The following is a 21,695-nucleotide window of genomic DNA, read 5'->3' as shown; positions in this document are numbered from 1 at the left end:
CTTTCAATGTTTCCTTTTTAGATCATGTCCCACTCGAGCTATGATCCTTAAACTTTCATGTTTTATATATAAAGCAGGGTTTTAGTTCTAGTATTCTATTCAAAGCGATAGCTATAGTCCACAAAAGTACATTTCGAATACTATTTATTCAAGAACACGCTAAAAGGTAAGCGAACAACGAACACTCTACAAACAGGAATTTATAGACATTCGTTTTAAAATAAAATAAATAAAATATTAGCCGGCGATAGTAACTTGCTTATATAATATTTGCACTCAATCGGTGCAGCAAGTGTACATGGTGGACTTCTCCATAGGACGGCCACATTCTGCACAGACCACATTATCATGAACACTTCCTGTTGATCCGGGAAATGTAAAACGATGGCAATGATGAGGAGTATAAAGCTTTTTAAAATAGTCATTCAGGGCAGGCAAAAAACCTTTCTCGTCGCTGTCATGCTTCCATTCATCAAACTCAGACAAACTCTTCAAGAACATTTCACCTTTCGCTTTAGCCATCTCCATACCTTGACCAATCACTGCCCATCCTTGATCATCACCGTCAAAATATAGCATCGTCATGATTTCTTTCATTATCTGATCATTTTCAACCGATTTGCCATGTTGCACTCTGGAGTGCCACATGCTCTCTATTCTACTCCAGAAGAACCAGATTAAGGTCAGGTCTCGCCATACATAACTAAGATTTTTAGCAACAATGGTGGTGGTGATTTTTTGAATTTTGTCCCTTGAGTTGCTTTTGCCGACATATATCATCTTTAGCTGGATACCAGCAGCCCACGCTACTGTATTTGCTGTAACAGTGAACTTGCGGATCCAATCAATGTCCACACCACCATACAAGCAAATGTACTTCCCTTCATTAATCTACACAAAAAATTTTGGTCAATTTTGAGTTCATCTTGTATGATTATATACAACAATGATTTCGATTGCCAAGTGTCCTTACCCATTTAAAGATATTGGTATCAATGCGATTCACCAGGAATTCAATGTTCCATGACTCTTCATTCCAAAGTTGCTCTTCTTTGAGGCTAGTAAAAGGGTAAGCCAAGTTACCCCAAATCCACATCATATGGAGGGCGTTAAGGTTCACAACTTTCCCTTGTTGATCCAACACTACAGCAATAGACTTCTTGGTGAAGTGCCATTTGTCCTTGATGTATTTAATGGCAACTGGATCCAGCATAGACGGATGATGCAAAGATTGCCATGGCATTAAATCCTGTGTGTTATAAAACTGTAGTTGCTTTTCTTCATTCCATGGAACTGATCTGTCTGTGATTGGAAGCCAGACGACTTCAAAATGACTCTCGGCCCGAGATGGGTTTTGCTTTGCTTCTTTATACTTTTCACCAAATAGTATAATCTCCTCTTGTAATATGTCAAATTCTGTAATGAAAAGTAGAACAATCTTCCTTCTCAGAGTCTCGATGCTAACCTGTTTACATGCATTTAAGTTCAAAACTTGATTTCCAGAAAAGTATGTCGCATTAAAATGAATTGAGAGCCGTGACAAAATATATAAATAAATAAATAAAATGAATTGAGAGCTAACCCTTCTCCTGGTATAACCATCATACAACGGGAGTTGATCGTCTTTGGGGTAAATTAAAGCCTTCAGGAACTTTGTGTTGTCAATGTGAGGTGTTTCAAGCATCCGAACAAGTGTTTTATAAGCTTCATCGTTTTTCATCATATCTGATAATTGACATACAAATATTCTGGAGTTACATATGCAAAAATGATACATCAATTGCTTTCGTGAACACAAATGCACAAGAAATATACCAATGTGATGATGGCAAAGAGACAATTGTTTGTTAAGGTGTGAGTGTATGTTATTGACCTTGTGGGCCAAACTATTCAGTTCCCATGCCTCTGTTGTCAAGGCAAGGCACCTAATCAAACAACATCAACATTATAATTTTGATCGATTAACATGTATGAGCAAATTGCAACATATCATAAGCAATTAAAGAAGCAGCAAAGACATACTCATGACTAATGCCAGTAAGGTTGGTAACAACAAATGCACAAGCCACAATGCTTCTGATGGTCCAGTAAACAGCTACAGGTATACGAGCAGTAGCAGTAACCATCTCTGGGATGTCCAGGCTTATGGACTGCGAAAGGAGGCTCTTAAATTCCACGATGCACTTTGTTAGATCAAGCACAGCCTTGACCAGTTTACCGAGTGACTCAAACTTTGGTTCCAAAGATTCGGCCGGTTCCATTTTGTCTGGAAGTTGCTTGAGGTGTGCGACAGATTTGGCTAGAGGGTAGGTGGGGCAAAGCTGTGCCACTTGGCAAAATTCGTCATGGATCATAACAAATGCCACCAAGGCTACCACTACCTTAACATCCCATGGATAGATTGAGAGCGTGTTAAACAGTGCCACTGTTGTTGCCTGTGCATCTCCTCCCCCAGAACATTTGCAGGTTATCTATAAAGCATATAATAACCTTAAAATTTGTGAAAATTATAAACGAACTATATTTAGAATACCTGTTATAGATTACCTCGCAGCAAGACTTCTTAATAGCGTGGGCTAAAAGTTTAAGAATGTCAGAGTAGCCGTTGTGGAGAGATCCCTCCAATTGTGCGTGAGTTCCCTAGAAACAAAATCATGAGAATGAATTCTGTCAATTTATTATTAACCAATGTGGTATATATTTGTGTGTATAATCTGAAATATAATTTATATACCATCTGAAATGAAAGTTGGACTCACAAAAAAAGAGATGATTTAAAATATGGGAAAAAACACGCAAAAAGTGAAACTTAATAAAGTCTTAATACATTGCACTTGACGAACACATATCATACTGATAGCATTAGTCGCAGACTTTTGTCATATACATGAAATATACAATTTCCTACATATTACGATATTACACTACCTGAAGAGTGGTGGAAAGAATACTGCTGAGGGGTGCATTGGCATGGTGCATTACATCTTCAATGATAAGAAAAAGAGGTTGAACATGAAATTCACGATTATCAGGAGAATGTGTGCTCAGGATTTGGTTCATCATGACATTGTCATCTGACACAGAGAATAAATACGAATCACACCTTGCCTGCTGCATTCTAGCACTCCCAGCTGGTACAATTGCTGCCATTAAAGCCAATTACTAATTTTATTTAAATAAAAAAACACAGCAGTGCTTATTTTGGACTAAGTTGTGTTCATCTTTATGCACTTTGTGTGCAGTAAGTGTCAGATATCTAGAGTAAGTATGAGGGTAGTGATGGAGACTAAAGGCCAATGGAACCAGATACTCTAAGAGCTATTCATAGCACTAGCGATAACCTGCAAAAGTACATTCGCAGTTCTTCTGTTATGCAAGGGAGAGTGACTGTTTATGTTGTCAAGGCATCTTTATTGAAGGTTAGGTTTTTTGTTTATAATGTTGCTTGAGGACCCATCTTCACTCTGGTAGATTTTTAAAGAAAATGTAGCTAATTAGTTTGTTATCTAAAGTTAAAAGTCTTGAATCCGTGGTAGCAGAAAATATTTCATGCTCAACCATCTGTGTAGTTAATTCGAATGAATGGATTCATATAAAATTTTCAATTCCTTAATCATTTAAAAATTTTAATCATGAGGTTCATTTCCTATAACCAGTATATGCCGTCCTTTTTCTGTAAAGTATTTAAATTATTGAAAATCATATCCACTGTATAATTATATCTTATGATAAAGTGTACAGATTAGCAAAAAAAAAGGAAGGAAAGATAAAATGCACAAGAAATATACCAATGTGCTGATAGCAAAGAGACAATTGTTCTTTAAGGTGGGCGTGTATGTTATTGACCTTACGGGTCAAACTAGACAGTTCCCATTCCTCTGTTGTGAAGGCAAAGTACCTAATCAATCAAACAGCATCATTATTATAATTTTGATCGATTAACATGTATGAGCAATTTGCACTATATCATAACCAAAAAAAGCAGCAATGACATACTCGTGACTACTGCCTATAAGGTTGATAACTATAAATGCACAAGCCACAATGCTTCTGATGGTCCAGTAAACAGCTATTGGGATATGAGCAGTGGCAGTGACCATCTCTAGAGTGTCCGGGCTAATGTACTGAGAAGGGAGGCACTTGAAATCCACAATGCGTTTTGTTAGATCAAGCACAGCCTTGATCAGGTTACCAAGTGACTCAAAGTTTGATTTCAAAGTTTCGGCCTGTTCCATAATATGTGGAAGTTGCTTTAGGTGCGCAACTGATTTGGCCAGAGGGTTGGTGGGGTAAAGTCGTGCCACTAGGCAAAATTCGTCATGGATCAAAACAAATGCTGCCAAGGCTACCACTACCTTAACATCCCATGGATAGATTGATAGGGTGTTAAAGAGTGACATTGTTGTTGCATGTACATTCTCTTCCCCAGAACATTTGCAGGTTATCTATAAAGCATTAATAATCTTAAAATTTGTAAAACTGATAAATTATAACAATTTTGGAATACTGGTTATAGATTACCTCGCAGGAAATCTTCTTAATAGTAAGGGCTAAGAGTTTAAGAATGTCAGAGAAGCAGCTGTGGAGAGATGTCTCATCTAACTGTGCCCAAGTTCCCTAGAATATAAAATTGTGAGAATGAATTTAGTCAATTTATTAATCAAACGATGTGGTATATATTTGTGTGTATAATCTAAATAATTTATATACCGACTAAAATGAAAGTTGTAGTCACAAAAGCAGATGATTTAAGATATGGGAAAAGACATGCAAAAAGTGAACTTAATAAAGCCTTAGTACATGAACCTTCACAAACCCATATTTAGTGATAGACTTAGTTACAATATTACACTGTACCCGATGAGTGGTGGAAATAATAGTGCCAAGGAGGGGTGCATTGGAACGGTGCATGACATCTTCAATGATAAGAGAAAGAGGTTGGACATGAAATTTGCGACCATCAGGAGAATGGGTACTCAGGATCTGATCCATCATTACATTGTCATCTGACGTAGAGAAAAAGATCCGATCACCAATTGACTGCAGCATCCTAGCACTCGCAGCCGACACAATTGCTGCCATTAAAGCCAATTACAAAATTCATATTTGAAGTAAAACACAAAGGGGCCCTTATTTCAAAACTAAATTGTGTTTATTTTCAATACAAAAGCAACTCTAAGAGCTAATCATAGCAATAGCTCTTAGAGTTGCTTATAAAATGTACAGATTAGCAGAAACAAAAAAATAAAATTAAAATTAAAATGCACAAGAAATATACCAATGTGCTGCTGACAAAGAGAGAATTGTTTTTTAAGGTTGGTGTGTATGTTATTGACCTTATGGGTCAAACTAGACAGTTCCCATGCCTCTGTTGTCAAGGCAAAGTACCTAATCAATCAAACAACATCAACATTACAATTTTGATCGATTAACATGTATGAGCAATTTACCATATCATAACCCAAAAAAGCAGCAAAGACATACTCGTGACTACTTCCTATATGGTTAATTACTATAAATGCACAGGCCACAATGCTTCTGATGGTCCAGTAAGCAGCTATTGGGATATGAGCAGGGGCAGTGACCATCTCTGGAGTGTCCGGGCTAATGTCCTGAGAAGGGAGGCACTTGAAATCCACAATGCATTTTGTTAGATCAAGCACTGCCTTGATCAGGTTATCAAGTGACTCAAAGTTTGGTTTCAAAGATTCGGCCTGCCCCATAATTTCTGGAAGTTGCTTGAGGTGTGCAACTGCTTTTGCTAGAGGGTTGGTGGGGCAAAGTTCTTCCACTAGCCAAAATTCGCCATAAATCAAAGTGAAAGCTGCCAAGACTACCACTACCTTAACATCCCATGGATAGATTGAGAGTGTGTCAAAGAGTGACACTGTTGTTGCCTGTGCATTCCCTCCCTCAGAGCGTTTATAGGAAATCTATAAAGCATGAAATGATCTTAAAATTTTGTCACAAAATTAAATTAAAAAAATATGTAGAATACTGGTTATAAATTACCTCAAGGGAAGTCTTCTTAATAGTGTGGCCTAAGAGTTTAAGAATGTCAGAGAAGCAGTTGGGGGGAGCTTTTTCATCCAGCTGTGCCTGAGTTCCCTGGAATAATAAATCATGGGAATAAATTTAGCCAATTTATTAATCAACCATTAAGTTATATATTTGTGTGTATAGTCTGAAATAAAAATTATATATATACCATCTGAATTGAAACTTGGACTCACAAAACAGATAGTTTGAAATAATGGGAAAAAACAAGCAAAAGGTAAAAGTCTTAGTATATTGGACTTTACGAACACATATCTTACTGATTGAGTTAGTCGCAGACTTATGTCTTATACATGTAAACTACAACTTCCTACATATTACGATATTGCGCTGTACCTGAAGAGTAGCGGAAAAAATAGTGCCAGGGAGGGGTGCATTGGCACGGTGCATTACATCTTCAATGACAAGAAAAAGAGGTTGGACATGAAATTCACGACCATCAGGACAATGTGTACTGAGGATCTGGTCCATCATGACATTTTCATCCGACATAGAGAACAAGATCCGATTACCACTTGCCTGCTGCATCCTAGCACTCCCGGCCTGTACAATTGCAGCCATTAAGCCAACTACCACATGTACGATGCAATCGATACACACAATGACACTTATTTTAAACTAATTTGTTACATATTTGTAGTAAATATGAGGGTAGTGATGGTGGACTAAAGGGCTACAGAACCAAATACCTTGCTTGCGGTATAGGAAAAACTCTAAAAGTTCTTCCTGTAGATAATGTGATTTTTTATCTCTTTGTTGTTAATGTCTTCTTTCCTTTTAGGCTATATTACTTTTCATCCATTCAAGTTTACACATTGTACACATGAACCATCAAAACTGCAAGACGTCCGGTTCAACCATCCGGGTTCGCTAGAGTGGCTTATGCTCTCTGTTTGAAAGTGTTGAAATACCAGAAAAAAAAAAGGCTTTTTACACTCTCTTACATCGATAGACCATTTTAGATTAAAAATAAACATATAAAACAAGTATCGACAAAACACAAGCATTCATAAACCAAAACTTGTGCATGGTGTCAAGCAGCAAGGCGACATTGATGAAATCCATTTCTTACAAACCAAAGCCAAAATACATCGCTTTCAAAATTTAAAACTTGGCTATATAACTTCAGTAAAACCTGCAACTATCACTGACTGCTCAAGTCCTTAATTAATATCATAATCACCCTCAATCAAACCTGTCCTCTTGCAGTCTCGACACTTCTATGTGAAGCATCCATATTAACAGCTTCTGTACAGTCCTCATTAGCAACAAGCAGGGCTTTCACAACATCGCTGGTATCTCCTGCACTAACTTCATCAGCACCTTTACAACAGTCCCTCAACTGTTTTCATCTTCCCTTCATTCGCGCTACATTTTGCATCGTTGTTTTGTATCTGATGAGCTGCTTTAAGAGGTTTAAGCATTCTGATCCCGTGTTTCCTGAGGCCAAGAATTTTCTTTACCATCCCCGGTAAAGAAATCCCAAAGTTAAGACTATATTCAATTTGACAGCTAGAGCAAGAAATTCAAGCAGCAATATTATTCCCTTACTTCACATCATTACATTTTCGACATTCTTATCAGCGCTAGAATCAAGACTTCAACTTCGACATCCGTATTATCTCTACTTTCAATAGGTCATACACCAGTTTGTTCATCATCCTATTTCAAACATCCACACTTCCAGTCTCATTTTCACCTCTTCCGAAAGCATTCTCAATAGGTGAAATTTTCAGTCAGACATTTCATCAAACAGATAGGACACAGCCTCGAAATTTCTGAACTTCAACTACATATTTATCAAAGTGTGACAATTTAGCACATGGGTGTTCAAAATTGATAGATTCATACTTGGTCTGGATGTGTATTTACAAAAGTTTATTTTTTTAATAATCAGATTTATATAGTATATAAATTAGTATTTAGCATCGTTCTAACAAATCCAGAAGGGCAATGTGTAATGGAGGGAGTGTATCCTACAACCTCGGTTTTTTTTATTAAATTATGGTTCATGTGTCTGGTTTTGTTAATTTTAATGGTCAAACCGAACATTTTTGAATTTTGATGGTTCATTTGTATAAAGTTGTAAACTTGAATGCTTAAAGAGTAATATAACCTTCCTTTAAATCATCTTTAACTAAAGTAATTGTCCAAAAACTTTCATGTTTTTATATATAGTTTAATTTCAGTTCTGGGATGTTATTTATAGACATAGCTTTAGCTAGCCTGCAAAAGTACATTCTGTTTTGTTCTTTCGAATAAAGGTGACTAACCAGTTATAAGTTGTCGAGACATCGATTGTTCCTAAAGTTGCGTGGAACATGAGGGATTGAAGTGAGTCCGGATCCATGTCAACTGTCCTTAAATACATAAATTTTAATGTGAAAATTTTGAAAATAATTAAAATCGAGCTTCCATAATATTTTATTGGTCCCCCGTGCTAAAATCATGGTGCCGTCCTGAGGACCCATGTTTCGCTATATCAGCAGCTTCACTCTGGTAGATTACTGAAGAAGATTGCTGATGATAAAATATATAAACTGGATGTTAACTTTGATTAAGTTTCTGAATTTCTATAGAACTTTCAGTGGAAATTAATTATTTATCGAATAAAAAAATATCAATTGAACAAGGAATGATTTTTAAACCAATGCTTATTGACATCATATTGTTACATTACAAGAAAGATGAAGCAGTACATTGGAAAATTTCAAGAACACAATAAAAGAGAAAAAAACACACTGAAAAAGAGAAAATTATATCATTATGCAAGATTGGAGCTTGCTTATTAGATATTGAACTTAATCGGTGCAGCAACGGTACATGATGAACTTCTCCATAGCGCGGCCACATTCTGCACAAGCTACCATGTCTGGTACACTGCCTGTTGATCCGGGAAGTATCAAACGATTACAATGATGCGGAGTATGTAGCTCTTGAATATAGTTATTAAGCGCAGGCAAAAAGCCTCTCTGATCAATCTGATCCTTCCATTGATCAAACTGAGTCAAACTCATCAAAAACATTTCACCTTTCCCTTTAGCCATATCTCCTGTGCCTCGGCTAATCACTGCCCATCCTTGATCACTACCGTCAAAGCTTAGCATCATCATGATTTCTTGCATTATTTGATCATTTTCAACAGATTTTCCATGTTGCACTTTGGAGTGCCACATGCTCTCCAGCCTAATCCAAAAGAACCAGATTAAGGTCAGGTCTGGCAGAACATGACTAAGATTTTCAGCAACAATGACTGAATTGTTTTTCCGGATTTTGTCCCTCGGGTTGCTTTTGCCTACATATAGCATCTCTAGCTGGATATTGGCAGCACGCGCTACTGCTTGAGCTGTGGTGGTGAACTTGCGGATCCAATCAATGTCCTCACCACCATACAAGCAAATGTACTTTCCTTCATTAATCTACAGAAGAAAATATGATCGGTTACAAGTTCATTTGGTAAGATTATATGCAAAAATGGTGCATACTGGCCTTACCCAATTAAAGATCAAGGGCTCAATGGAATCTGCCAGTAGCTCAATTTTCCATGATTCTTCTTTCCATAGTTGCTCTTCTTTGAGGCTGGTAAAAGGGTAAGCCAAGCTACCCCAAATCCACATCATATGGAGGGCGTTAAGGTTCACAACTTTACCTTGTTGATCCAATACCACAACAATAGGCTTCTTGGTGAAGTGCCAATAGTCCCTAATGTACTTAATGGCAGCTGGATCCAGCAACGACGGATGATGCAAAGATAGCCATGGCATTGTGTTCTGTGAGCTTTCAAATTGTTGTTGCTTTTCATTAGTCCATGGAGTCGATCTGTCTGTGATTGGAAGCCAGACAACTTCATGATGACTCTCAGGCCTAGATGGGTTTTGCTTTGCTTCTCTATACATCGAATCAAAAAGTGAAAGCTCCTCTTGGGAAAAGTCAAGTTCTGAAATGAGAAGCAGCACAATCTTCCTTCTCAGTGTCTCAATGCTAACCTGTTTTCATGCATAATAAAGTTCAAACCTTGATTAGTTGCATGTAATTTTTTTATGAAAATTCTGAAGCTGATTAAGGAACATGAAAATTAACCCTTCTCTTGGTGGAACTCTCAAACAGTGGGAGCTGATCATCTTTCGGGTAAATCAAAGCCTTGAGGACCTTCATGTTGTCAATGTGAGGTGTTTCAAACAGACGAACAAGAGTTCTGTAAGCTTCATCGTGTTTCATCATAGCTGATTGACAGAATCTCAGTCATACACATACGCAAGAATAATACATGAAATTACTTTTATGAAAAGACATGCACAAGAAAATACCAATGTGCTGATGGCAAAGTGACAATTGTTTGCTAAGGTGGCTGTGTATGTTATTGACCTTATGGGCCAAACTAGACAGTTCCCATGCCTCCGTTGTCGAGGCAATGTACCTAATTAATGAAACAACCAGACATATATAAACTAATTGTAATATGTTACATATCATAACCATAAAATTGCAGCATAGTGGAGACATACTCATGACTAATGCCTATAAGGTTCATGATTATGGATGCACAAGCCACAATGCTTCTGATTGTCCAGTAAACAGCTATCGGGATATGAGCAGTGGCAGTGACCATCTCTGGAGTGTCCTGGCTAATGTACTGTGAGGGGAGGCTCTTAAACTCTACAATGCACTTTGTTAGATCAAGCATTGCCTTGATCAGGCCACCAAGTGCCTCAAACTTTGGTTTCAAAGATTCAGCCCGTTCCATTATATCCGGAAGTTGCTTGAGGTGTGCAACTGATTTGGCAAGAGGATTGGTGGGGTAAAGCTGTGCAACTAGCCAAAATTCGCCATAGATCACAGCAAACGCCGCCAAGGCTACCACTACCTTAGCATCCCATGGGTAGCTTGAGAGTGTGTTAAAGAGTGACACTGTTGTTGCATGTGCATCCCCTCCCCCGGAACATTTGCATGATATCTATAACAATATTGAAATATGTGAGATTATTAAAAACTGAACAATATTCAGAATGTTAATTATATGAATTACCTCACAGGAAATCTTGTTAATAGTGTAGGCTAAAAGTTCAAGAATGTCAGAGAAGCCACTGTGGAGAGCTTTCTCATCCACTGCATCCAACTGGGCTTGAGTTCCCTGAAAAATCATGATAGCAAATTTGTTTAATTATTTAATGAACCAATGTGGATCATTTGATAAAGTCTTAGTACAATGGACAAAATGCAACAACTTTGCTCATTTAATGAAGCCATAGCTTACTGGTAGTCTTAAAATGCAAAGTTATGTCTCAAACATTAAAAGTAGGTATTCCTATGTGTTTGATAATACAGTGTACCTGAAGAGTGCTTGAAATAATAGTGCCAGGAAGGGGTGCAGCAGCACGGTGCATGACATCTTCAATGATAAGAAGAATAGGTTTGACATCAAATTCACGGCCATCAGGAGAATGTGTACCCTGGATTTGTTTCATCATGGCATTGTCATCAGACGTAGAGAATAAGCTCCGATCACTCCTTGCCTGCTGCATCCTAGCAACCCCAGACGGTACAATTGCAGCCATTAGCTAAAGCCAATTGACAAATTTAGAATGCTAACAAAACAAACTACACACTTGTATTGGACTAAGTTCAGTTGGTAAACTATGCAATTTCTGTACAAGGACTAGTACCTATTTATATTAAGTACGAGGATATAGTGATTTGACTAAAGGCCAGCTGAACAGAATACCTTGCTTTCAATGGAGGAGCAACTCTAATAGCTTTTCTTGAGGATAATGTGGTTAGGTATCTATCTGTTTGCAGTGATTCCTTACCTTCAGTTCATGCCCAACTAAAGCTAGGTATAGATTAGAACATTCATACCAACACAATTAAGGATAGAAAAAATAATTCTACTTTCCCATGAAAAAAAAATAAAATGTTAAACACACCATGTACTTTTATAAGCATCGTCAAAGTTAAGTTGGCCTTGGCTACTCCAAAACAAGCCTCATCTCACTCGGAACTAAGGTCCAGAAAGCACGGTATGTAACCAGATCTTATCCCTACCACTATTTCAGTAAACCATTGGCATGTCCTCTGTCTAAGCTCACTTGATCATTCTGGGGCCAAGAGCTTCTGCATTAGGCATAACTACCAAGTAACCTGGTGGTAGTTTATCGTATAAACTTTTGTTAGTGTCATTCAGTAAAGAAAAGTGTAATTTACTACTCAAATTATTAAATTTGTAAAATTAGTTATTAGTGCTCAATATTTAACAGATAAGGGAAATTTGAATTCAAGAATAAATTTGCAATCTTCATGACTTTTACTTTGTTAAAAGAGGAGAATATGAAGATATATACCATTCCTTGCTTGAACAAGTGAAAAGGTTCTCAATCCGGATAAGACATAATTCATAGCTTCAAGGGGTCCATTAAAAAGGCGAGCAAGCAACACGAATTTGTAGTTAGCATAATTCATAGGACTATCACAATTTCCGACTTCTGCAGGAAATAGACTGTTATAAGTCCATAATAAGATTTGATTCGTTTTGCAGAGCTGATATGACTTCATTGACATAATGGCATTCACTACAGCCTATCAGTTAGATCCTCTGCGTAAATTCATGCTTTAGCAGGAGTAAATTTGATCTGCTCAAGAAATGAGTTGGTTTACAGTCTGAACTAGAATATCTGCATATCATGTTTCAGTAACATGCCTTGCGTATATGATAGTCACCAACTGCAAGAAATTAAAAACAGATTTTCTTTCTATTCATAGATAAAGAAAACTTCTCTTTAATACATTTACTGAATACTGAATTTCCTTTTGCTTGATTGATATTGAGCAGCACTCATGATCATGGGCCACCTGAGAGGTTAGGTTGAAACGCAGTTTTAATCGCCCTTACTAACCCCATCCTTCCTACATATTCTTTCCAAACTGGAAAAAGATCCAGGCATTCTATAGCTTCCATTTCTTGAAGCTTTAGAACATCCTCGGAATTTTTATTTCCAATAAGTACCCAGCTTTTACTAGTATTATTCATTTCTAGTAACCACAACACCTCTTTCAGAACTCTATGATTTGGAGCTGTATTCTCTGCACAAAGAATTGATCTTTTCATACTCCCCAACCGAAGCCAAAATTTCTTGCTCTGTATCAGTTTATGAGGATCATAAACTGATGGACTTTTATCATCAATTTTAATCACTTCAAAGTTCAGCCCTGCAGCTCTGATCTCATCCAACCTGGAAGTGAACTCTTTTGTCCAGTATAAGTCATCACCTCCATATAAGCATATGTTGCTACCTTCTTCAACCTGGATCATCATACATAGTTGTATCAGAATGTATACTGTTATTAACTAAGAGTGCAAAAGTAGTATGAAATTGTCTATTAATCATTTCGTCAAATCATGTCAAAGTATGGTCTCTGAATTTATCTCATTTGTACTTTTATTCACATGATTACCAAGACTAGATTATTTCAATTTATTCCTATAATAGATTACATTAACTTTCGATTCACGAGTTACTGCAGAACTCAAAATTACTCTTTTTATGAATGTAAAAAATGGGAAATTTATTTTGCATGCATTGTAAATTTTTAAGTATTGAGAAACCTTACCCGCTTCATCAATAGAGGGTCTACCCCATCTAACAGTAGTTTCAAACTCCAACTCTGTTCTCCCCAGAGCTCCTTTTCTTTTGAAGTAGAAAAGGGAAAAGCCTTAGCACCCCATATGAACACCATATCCATTGCATTATAATGTGAGACCATGCCTTGCGAATCCAATGCTACCATCAAAGGGTACTGCTTTTTGTAGTTCCACTCCTGTCTGATAAATTTCAACACTGCTGAATTTAGTAGCCAGGGTTTCCGGATGCAGAGACAAGGCAAGGATTTTGATAAAATGTTGAAGTTTCTCTTCTGGAGAATAGTCCATGTGTCTGAAGTTGGAAATGGGACCCATACAATTTCATAGTTTCTTCCTATCTTCTTATGATAATGATGATTATGTGTCCTTTGCTCAAGAAAGTGTATCTGATCTACGGGGAGAACCTCTGGCGTTGATACTAGGATTAGTACTACCTTCTCTTCTAGTTCGAAGATGTTAACCTGTTTCAAACACTGAGCATTAAACATGACTGAAAAAAGATAGATCTTGTATATCTAGGACAGATCTCCTTATAATTTTCTTGGTAACCAGAAAACAAGTACTTATCGGTAAATCTATATGAAGACTCCTAATACTTATTTAGAATCCATTTTTTTGGTAGAGAGTTTGTCGAAGCAGTCTGAGAGAAGCCTACTTGTGCTTGTGAAGAGCAATCTTTTAATGGTATCTCATCCTTCAAAGCAAACAACATCTGAAAAACCTCTTGGTTGTCGTTATGGGGCTTGCTGAAAATTTCTGAAAGTTCCTTGTACTGCTTTGTTTCTGCATGTACAGCAGTAATAAAGTTTAGTAGAGTACCAGCATCAGAACTTTGTCGAATAAATACAAAAAAAATGATGATGTTTCTGTTACCAAACATTCTACTTAGTTCTATCATGTTAGAAGATAGAGTAAATTATTTACAAGAATCTTCTTTTTTACTTCTGCTAAACCAGTTGTAGGAGTTCATATTTCACGAGTAATGATCTTTTTTATACAATTAAAAAAGTTGCAACCTGTTTGATCATGGCACGAATCAACCTGTTTCAGGAGGTCATTGCATAGTCTTCTTAACCTAGGTACCATATATGAGAGTCCCCATGCTGCAATTGTTGTTGTCTGTGAAATCCTGCAATTGAAAGGAGTTGAGTAATACAATAATATAAGGAATAGGATATCACATGTGGATGCAAGAGTAACACCACAAATGAAAAGCAGTGAAGAGGAGAGAACATGCACTTCTCTTGATTCATGGCTACAAAATCTGTCGTTTGAGCAGAAAATTCTAGTGAGCCTTTAAAGATCCTGTAAGTAGCTACGTAGATTTGAGTTTTTGTAAGGGCCATTGTGTTGTAGTCCAGATGTACTTCTTTCATGGGCAATCTTTCATATTTGATGACACACTTCGCCAATTCTACCATTGTATTAGCGAGCATGCTTAAGGCCTTAAACTGAATCCCCAGTAAGTTCAGATCCGAGGGAAATTGCTTAAGCATACCAGCTGATGCTGCGAAGTAATTATAAGGGTAGAGCTGCTTTATGAGCCAGCAGTCACCACAGGTCATTGCCAATGCTGCAAGTATTATCACAGCTTTTGCATCCCAGGTATATTTTCCTAACATCTGCAATAAGACCATTGTCTTTGTGTGTAAATCACTGTCCCCGCAGCACTTCAAGAGCATCTGCAGTCAATTATGCTATTAGAAAAGCAACACAAATATGCACAGGAAGGCCAAGCACGACTCATTACCTCACTTGAGACTTTGTAGATAATCTGTTCCAGAGATTCTTCAGAACCAACAACTTCAATAATGGTAGCATCATCATATGGATCAGAAACCTGGAAATATGACTACAAAAAATATAATATGTAAATGGAGACGCAAATTGTTTATCATCAAGAATCTATCTATTTTTGATGTTACACTCAGCAAAACTTGTGGCTGAAATTCTTGATTCAGTTACTATTAATTTATACTAATGATGCAATATAATTAAAAAGAATTAAGATCATCTAGCCTTCAGTTTAAATTTAAAAATATGGGCCAAGAGAGGAATTCCTACATCTGCAGTAGCAGTTGAACACAGAACATCCTCCACTGCTTGAAGTAGCAGCTCAGAATCAAGGTATCGACCATCGGGATCATGTGTTAGTACAACCTCCCTGATGAGGAAATCATCTTCAGAAGGCTCTGACGAAAAACCTTCCTTTTCAACTAAGTTCATGGCAGACTTAAAATAATAGAATGAGATTTTATAATGTTTTATATGCACATTAGCATCAGAAAAGGGCCATGTAGCACAGTTATGTTCTCTTCTTTCTGGTCCAATTTGGTTCTACACTTAAGCTTTTGTAAAGTAAACAACAAAATAGAGGTCTCTTCAGATTGATGTGGAAGCTTTATAAATTTTTGCACTCCAGATTTGATATTACCATCTAAAAAGTAAAAGCAAATACTGGTGGTAAAAATTATGCTCTAATCAGTCATTAAACATCTGACAAAAACCGGAGTTCATAATCCATATGCATTTTAAGCAGCTTCATATCCTGATGAAAACTTTCGTTTAGTATAGTTACATACGTTTTAGAGACAATCCAGAATCTAAACCTCAGTGAAATGAATTGCGAAAAGAAATGAACTCAGCCATTGGGGCCTGGGGAGATGAAAGCAAAGTCGGTAGCAGGCCCAGAGCAAACATAAAGAAAAAGCTTGCTACAATGAAATGAATATGATAAAACAACAAAGTGAAGTACATAAAGCATCTAATCACTCTCAGGAACTTCCAGGGGCCACCTTCTTCCCCTCCAGCACTCCAAACGCAGACAAAGGGTATCGCAAATGTTTTATTTTGGCAAATAAATTCGATCATCTTGCTTTGCTTAAGAATCAGGGCAAAGAAACTTCGAGGGTCGAAAGCCTGTTATTTGTATAGACCTTTACTGGATATTGGATGATAATAAATGCTACTCTATAAGGCAACTAACTGTAAACATCAGGGCAAAGCAGCATTATTGTTTCTAGAAACCACAGCATAAAATAAAGAGCTGGGAATACTAGTATTAGTTATACTCATAAATTAATAAACGTGCTTAAACAGCTTATGGCGAAGATTCTTATGAATGAATGACGGTAGAAAGAATAAGTACATTGGTGGTGATTGATATAGATATACTCAGTATCAAGATTCAAGATGAATCTTCCATCCAAAAGAATGAAAAAACAGAAGACTAGAACTAGATAACTGCAGTTAAGAAAGCCTATGAGAAGAGCTTGATTCTGGTTTTAATTTGGCTACGGCAGATTGGACATGACTGAAGACCAACGCCACACTCACAGCATGTCTGCACATAGAATAATATTAGAAAACACAGTCTCATCTTCAATTCCGATATTAGTATCATGACAACTGAAGGATTAATATGATGCATTTACCTGATGCCCGCAACCAAAAGCCATGTTTTTCGGATTAACAAGACAAATGGCACATAACTGTCATGTTATCAAGCAGAGGAAAAAAAAATTAGAACACCCTCCTTGTTAAACATACTACAATCAGAATCAGATTTTATATGCTATGCATATTAAGGTGCATGTTTTACCAGATGATCATCAACAGAACTTGAAGATGCGGGTGGTTGTGCAGAGACAATATTGGGCATCGGATGAATGGGTGTGTTCTGGTTAAAGCTTCTTGAAGGGAAAGGTTTCAAGCCACTAATGAAAGACGTGGTACCATAAAGAGGCGGAGGAAGTGGAATCCTATTAGGATCGTCGCCCATCTGACGTCTGCTCAAATTAATATACAAATATTTAATAATCAACTCATGCCCAAAAAACATTGACAAATGCTTTAATCTTTACCCCAATATGTTGAGCTCCAGAGTTGCTTTATATTGAGAAGGTATTTCCATCAATGCTGCAAGAGCAAATTCGGTCTTTCTTCTTTGGTAACTCAAATTTTTCGACATAATCTCCGTGAAATTCACAAACTATTAAACAGAAGGCATTCACCCACATTAAGTTCCCAAAAATTAGTTATGCTAATTAAATTAAACTTGTTTAGTTGCCAACCTGAAAATTATCAAAGGCTCTAGCAGGGATATTATCATCAAACACCCTCATTGTGTCCCAAGGACCATCTCCAACCCCAACCAATATAATTGACAAAGGATATGAACTGCAGTAAAACACGAAGACTTAAGCGAGGGTTTTCAATCTCAAATGCATTGTTACTGTGTCAAACATACCTGGCTCTCACGATAGCATCAATAGTCTGCTTCTCTTGCGGGCTCAACTGGCCTTCATGAGTGTCAATGCTCCTTGTCACCTAAGTAAATAGACATTCTGCACTTAGCATTCTGAACAGTGCTAACATAAAACACAGTAAGCCATTTAACATATCGCTCATGCAATGCCTAACAGAGCAATAGGATAAATCAGGATGTTTAAACAAGAAATAGCAACATAAGTTCTAAAATTGCATATTCTTCGAGAGGTGTGAATAGCATTCAGATATAGAGATCACAATACGTTTTGGATGAAAAGGGACCAATGTTTAAGTTTGTCAACAGGTTGCTTCTGAATCTTAGAGCAAGTCCAATGCAATGTTATAAGTGGTGCCATTTCTATAATTTGAAATCAAATGCTAAAAATCTCAACTCCAATGGGGTTTTATACTTGGATGCAAATATGCATATATGCATCCTTGGTTCTAAATTTGAAACCAAGGATGCATTTATGCATCCATGCCACATCATCAACTAACTATAATTGGTATATATAGTGGTGAACTTTAAACAAAGTTTAGGAGAGAGGGACTAAAGTTACTTAATTTTGGAATTATTTGGATGCAAAATGCATCTAGCATTGGAGTTAAAGTTTTATTTTAGCAACAAAAAACACTTTTTGGTGCCAAATTATAACAATAGCTATAGCTATTTTGCATCTTGCATTGGACTTGCTCTTAGGCAAGCAATAACAAGCACAAAGGAAGCACGGATTGTATTAAGTAAATCACCTGCCCATCAGCAATTATCAGCAGTACATGATACTGGCCACAGCTTTCTTCAACAATAGTCATGGCCATTTCAATTATAGGCGCAAAAGATGTCGGTCCTGAATTAAGCAACATAAACATGTACTCGATTGGTTGTCAATCTTTTCATATAAGCAGTCTAAGAAGTTCACCTAATGAAATGCATAAAAGACTCACCTGAGAGCTTAAGGTGAGGAATTATTTCTCTGTATCGTCTCAACACCTCTTCAAATCCATTGCAGTAAGCTTGATTCGGATAGAAACTGAAGACGTCTTGATCATGTGTAGATGCTGCAACGTCACAAGTGTCAATAACAATCTTGAAATGGCAAACATAAAAATTATAAAATTAACAATGGCATAGTCCCTTTTTATTGGTAATTACCATCCCCAAATCCAAAACATGGAATCTGATTATCCTCGTCAAAAGCAGATAACGTCTTTCCAATTATAGATATTGCTTGTTCATAAGGGTTCTGAACGTCTCCTATATGGTGCAAGCTCTGCCGATTGAATGACCTGGTACCTGATATTCACAAAAACAGCAGCTGAACTGATAACTAAAACTGATTAACCTAGCTATAACAACTTCAAAGTATTTGAAGTAGCTAACCTGTCCACTCATTGCTCTTGGTAAAATCAATGCCAACAATTAGATTCGACGACTCTAATCCAGCATCAGTCAAGGCAGCGGTAACCTAACAGACACATCCAAGTAAAAGAGTCTATAAAATACGAATTTGACAGTTTCTTAGCATTTATTTATACACAAACTTGAAAGAACTCATCCAGTAACACATTCTTCAACTTTAACCTAAGCTAACAATGTAAATAACTTGTTCAATAGAATTTATCTACTTTAGGCTTAAATATTCAATTTTATCAAATTTTAGTACCCGATACCCGAAATTGACAGCCTGTCAGCAAAAATCAACAACTACGGATAACAAAAGATGAAACTAACCTGTTCGAATGTCTGATAATTATCTGCGATCCTCGAATACTTATTATCCAAATTCCTCTGTTGTCCCGAACACGACGACTGAGAACTATAAGGCGAAGCCGCGCGGTGATGCTGCGGTGTCAGGGGACTAAAATGCTGCCGTGCCGGTGCATGGCGATGCTGTGGCGTATAATACCGAAAACGATCGACATTCCCTGCTCGTGAAGCGCCATTAATATTTCCGGCCGATGATCCTCCACGACCACTTCGATTTCGCCTGTATTTCGAAAACTTACTTCCCATCACAGTTTCGATTCTCGCTCAACTCGAGATTTAACAAAACTAGTACCACTCCAAATATATATATACACAAACCAAAACTCAACGAAAGATCAAGATTTTCAAAAGGGTTTAAGCATTGTAAGTGCAGAAAACTTCTACTATAATTAATTTTAAAGATTACATAAATTTATGATAAAAATATTAAATGCCTTGACTGAAACCAAAAAGTGCGGAATTTAACAAAAATGGTTCATTACCTACTACAATTACTAATCGCTGAGTATCTTATTTGCATTACACGCAATAATAAAAAATTATGAAGTGGCAGAAGATTCATCCACGCAATCTACGGAACAAAATAACTTTATTTCGGTCCAGATAAATTCTGTCAACGACTGTGATCGAATAAATTAATGCAGATTTTATAGTAATAAATGTTATTTAAATAAAATGAGATGAAGGGCCGTACGAAACTTCATATTTATCTGGCTTGTTTTGTGATGGAAAAATAAATTTGTGTCTGCATGCGATTGAGTTGCCATGTATATATGAACGTGAGGAAATATGCGAGGGAAACAAACAAGGTAACTAACTTTAATTTCCATGTATTTTTGGTTGCATGCAGAGAAGAAGTAGTTGCTGTTTATTTTCGTTTTAATTTAGGTGAGGGAGAAAATAGTTAAATCAATTTAAGTGGAAAATTGTGAAGAATCGAACTAATATTCAAAGTCACACAATAGCATTTTCAAATGTTTTGGTTAAAATATTTAAAATCATATTTTGTAAATTTTCTTGCATATTATCTATATTTTGTATTCTTCTAAGAATTTTATTATAAGCATCCAATTTCAAGTCATGTGTATTTTTCCACCTTCATAGCTTTAATTTTTTGGTCGGGGATGTTCACGATTCTAGCGACTCTAGCCTAGTTGAGTTTATTTTTCTAATTAATTAAATTTGATTAACTTTTTTCATGTAAAATATATGTTCGAAATGAAACTCGAATTCGTTAAAAAAAAATAAGTGATACTTAAATTTTCATCTACTACTAATTATTTATGCCAAGTTTAAATTTATTCAGGAACATCTCATTGATTTACCAGTTTTTATGTGATCAACCATCAAGTCATAAAATCGATGAAAGATTTATATATTGAACATTTGGATTATAATTTTAGACATGAAGTGTTCAAAAAATCAAGAAATTTAGGATAATTACAAATCGGGTTAATTATCAAACTTATCACTGAACTGGACAAATGGTATCAATTTCATCACTGATCTCCACGGGGTCTCAAGTTGCTCACTAAACTCGTTTAATGGTATCAAACTCATCACTGCCGTTAAAAAAAAGTAACGGAGGTTAGACGGAGTGACAGATTGGTGGTTGACGTGACACATTAATAAAAAAGACTGAAGAAAAACAAATGAAAGAAAATAAAAAAAAAAGTAGAAAATATTTTTTTGCCAACTATAATATTCACATAAATAAAATTTATTAAAAGAGAAAACATTTCAATATTATTCAAAAATAATTATAATCTATTAAAAAACATAAAAGTTAATCTTAATTGTTTAGTAAATTATATATTAAAATTTAGTTCCACACATTTATTTAGATAATTATATCCTAAAATCAATTTAATAAAACATTTGCATACTTTATTTTCATATAAATTTCAAATTATGTAGCATTTCTATTTTCTACTTTTTTTATATTTTTTTTATTTGTTTTTCTTC

General features: G+C 36.3%; 4 protein-coding genes across 7 annotated transcripts; all 4 read right to left on the bottom strand.

Annotated features, from left to right (window-relative positions):
• Nucleotides 1-276: 276 nt before the first annotated feature.
• LOC108200693 (protein SIEVE ELEMENT OCCLUSION B-like) lies at nucleotides 277-6,704 on the bottom strand. 2 transcript variants are annotated; one of them, XM_017368933.2, is made up of 15 exons: nucleotides 6,394-6,704; nucleotides 6,013-6,108; nucleotides 5,485-5,933; nucleotides 5,279-5,388; nucleotides 4,858-5,075; nucleotides 4,522-4,617; nucleotides 3,997-4,445; nucleotides 3,789-3,898; nucleotides 2,929-3,131; nucleotides 2,548-2,640; nucleotides 2,023-2,471; nucleotides 1,816-1,925; nucleotides 1,583-1,725; nucleotides 974-1,465; nucleotides 277-891 (listed from the first exon to the last, which is right to left on the bottom strand). In XM_017368933.2, the coding sequence occupies exons 1-15, from the start codon at nucleotides 6,616-6,618 to the stop codon at nucleotides 277-279; spliced, it is 3,858 nt and encodes a 1,285-aa protein (XP_017224422.1). In that variant the 5' UTR covers nucleotides 6,619-6,704. The 2 variants fall into 2 exon arrangements, with proteins under 2 accessions (XP_017224422.1, XP_017224421.1); XM_017368932.2 differs by having other exon boundaries at nucleotides 2,929-3,143; nucleotides 6,394-6,703.
• A 1,989-nt stretch (nucleotides 6,705-8,693) lies between these two features.
• Nucleotides 8,694-11,719, bottom strand: LOC108200305 (protein SIEVE ELEMENT OCCLUSION B-like). Its single transcript, XM_017368415.2, has 7 exons — nucleotides 11,388-11,719; nucleotides 11,084-11,188; nucleotides 10,563-11,011; nucleotides 10,365-10,474; nucleotides 10,138-10,280; nucleotides 9,552-10,043; nucleotides 8,694-9,476 (listed from the first exon to the last, which is right to left on the bottom strand). Exons 1-7 carry the CDS (start codon nucleotides 11,610-11,612, stop codon nucleotides 8,859-8,861), a joined length of 2,142 nt encoding a protein of 713 aa, XP_017223904.1. The 5' UTR covers nucleotides 11,613-11,719; the 3' UTR covers nucleotides 8,694-8,858.
• A 577-nt stretch (nucleotides 11,720-12,296) lies between these two features.
• Nucleotides 12,297-15,974, bottom strand: LOC108201741 (protein SIEVE ELEMENT OCCLUSION C). Of its 3 annotated transcripts, none has more exons than XM_017370026.2 (7): nucleotides 15,758-15,974; nucleotides 15,444-15,533; nucleotides 14,927-15,375; nucleotides 14,710-14,822; nucleotides 14,349-14,476; nucleotides 13,663-14,154; nucleotides 12,297-13,354 (listed from the first exon to the last, which is right to left on the bottom strand). In XM_017370026.2, exons 1-7 carry the CDS (start codon nucleotides 15,917-15,919, stop codon nucleotides 12,893-12,895), a joined length of 1,896 nt encoding a protein of 631 aa, XP_017225515.1. In that variant the 5' UTR covers nucleotides 15,920-15,974; the 3' UTR covers nucleotides 12,297-12,892. The 3 variants fall into 3 exon arrangements, with proteins under 3 accessions (XP_017225515.1, XP_063940851.1, XP_063940852.1); XM_064084781.1 differs by having other exon boundaries at nucleotides 12,298-13,354; nucleotides 15,444-15,545; nucleotides 15,758-15,972; XM_064084782.1 differs by having other exon boundaries at nucleotides 12,299-13,354; nucleotides 14,933-15,375; nucleotides 15,444-15,545; nucleotides 15,758-15,972.
• Nucleotides 15,975-16,827: 853 nt separating this feature from the next.
• On the bottom strand, nucleotides 16,828-20,166 carry LOC108201898 (E3 ubiquitin-protein ligase RGLG5). Its single transcript, XM_017370234.2, has 11 exons — nucleotides 19,695-20,166; nucleotides 19,344-19,428; nucleotides 19,116-19,256; nucleotides 18,908-19,021; nucleotides 18,713-18,810; nucleotides 17,943-18,022; nucleotides 17,767-17,872; nucleotides 17,557-17,684; nucleotides 17,295-17,481; nucleotides 17,128-17,184; nucleotides 16,828-17,036 (listed from the first exon to the last, which is right to left on the bottom strand). The coding sequence occupies exons 1-11, from the start codon at nucleotides 19,974-19,976 to the stop codon at nucleotides 16,953-16,955; spliced, it is 1,362 nt and encodes a 453-aa protein (XP_017225723.1). The 5' UTR covers nucleotides 19,977-20,166; the 3' UTR covers nucleotides 16,828-16,952.
• Between the last annotated feature and the right edge of the window lie 1,529 nt (nucleotides 20,167-21,695).

This window comes from Daucus carota, chromosome 9, assembly GCF_001625215.2.
Source record: "Daucus carota subsp. sativus chromosome 9, DH1 v3.0, whole genome shotgun sequence".
Lineage (NCBI taxonomy): Eukaryota > Viridiplantae > Streptophyta > Magnoliopsida > Apiales > Apiaceae > Daucus > Daucus carota.
This window is presented reverse-complemented; position numbering and strand designations above follow the sequence as displayed.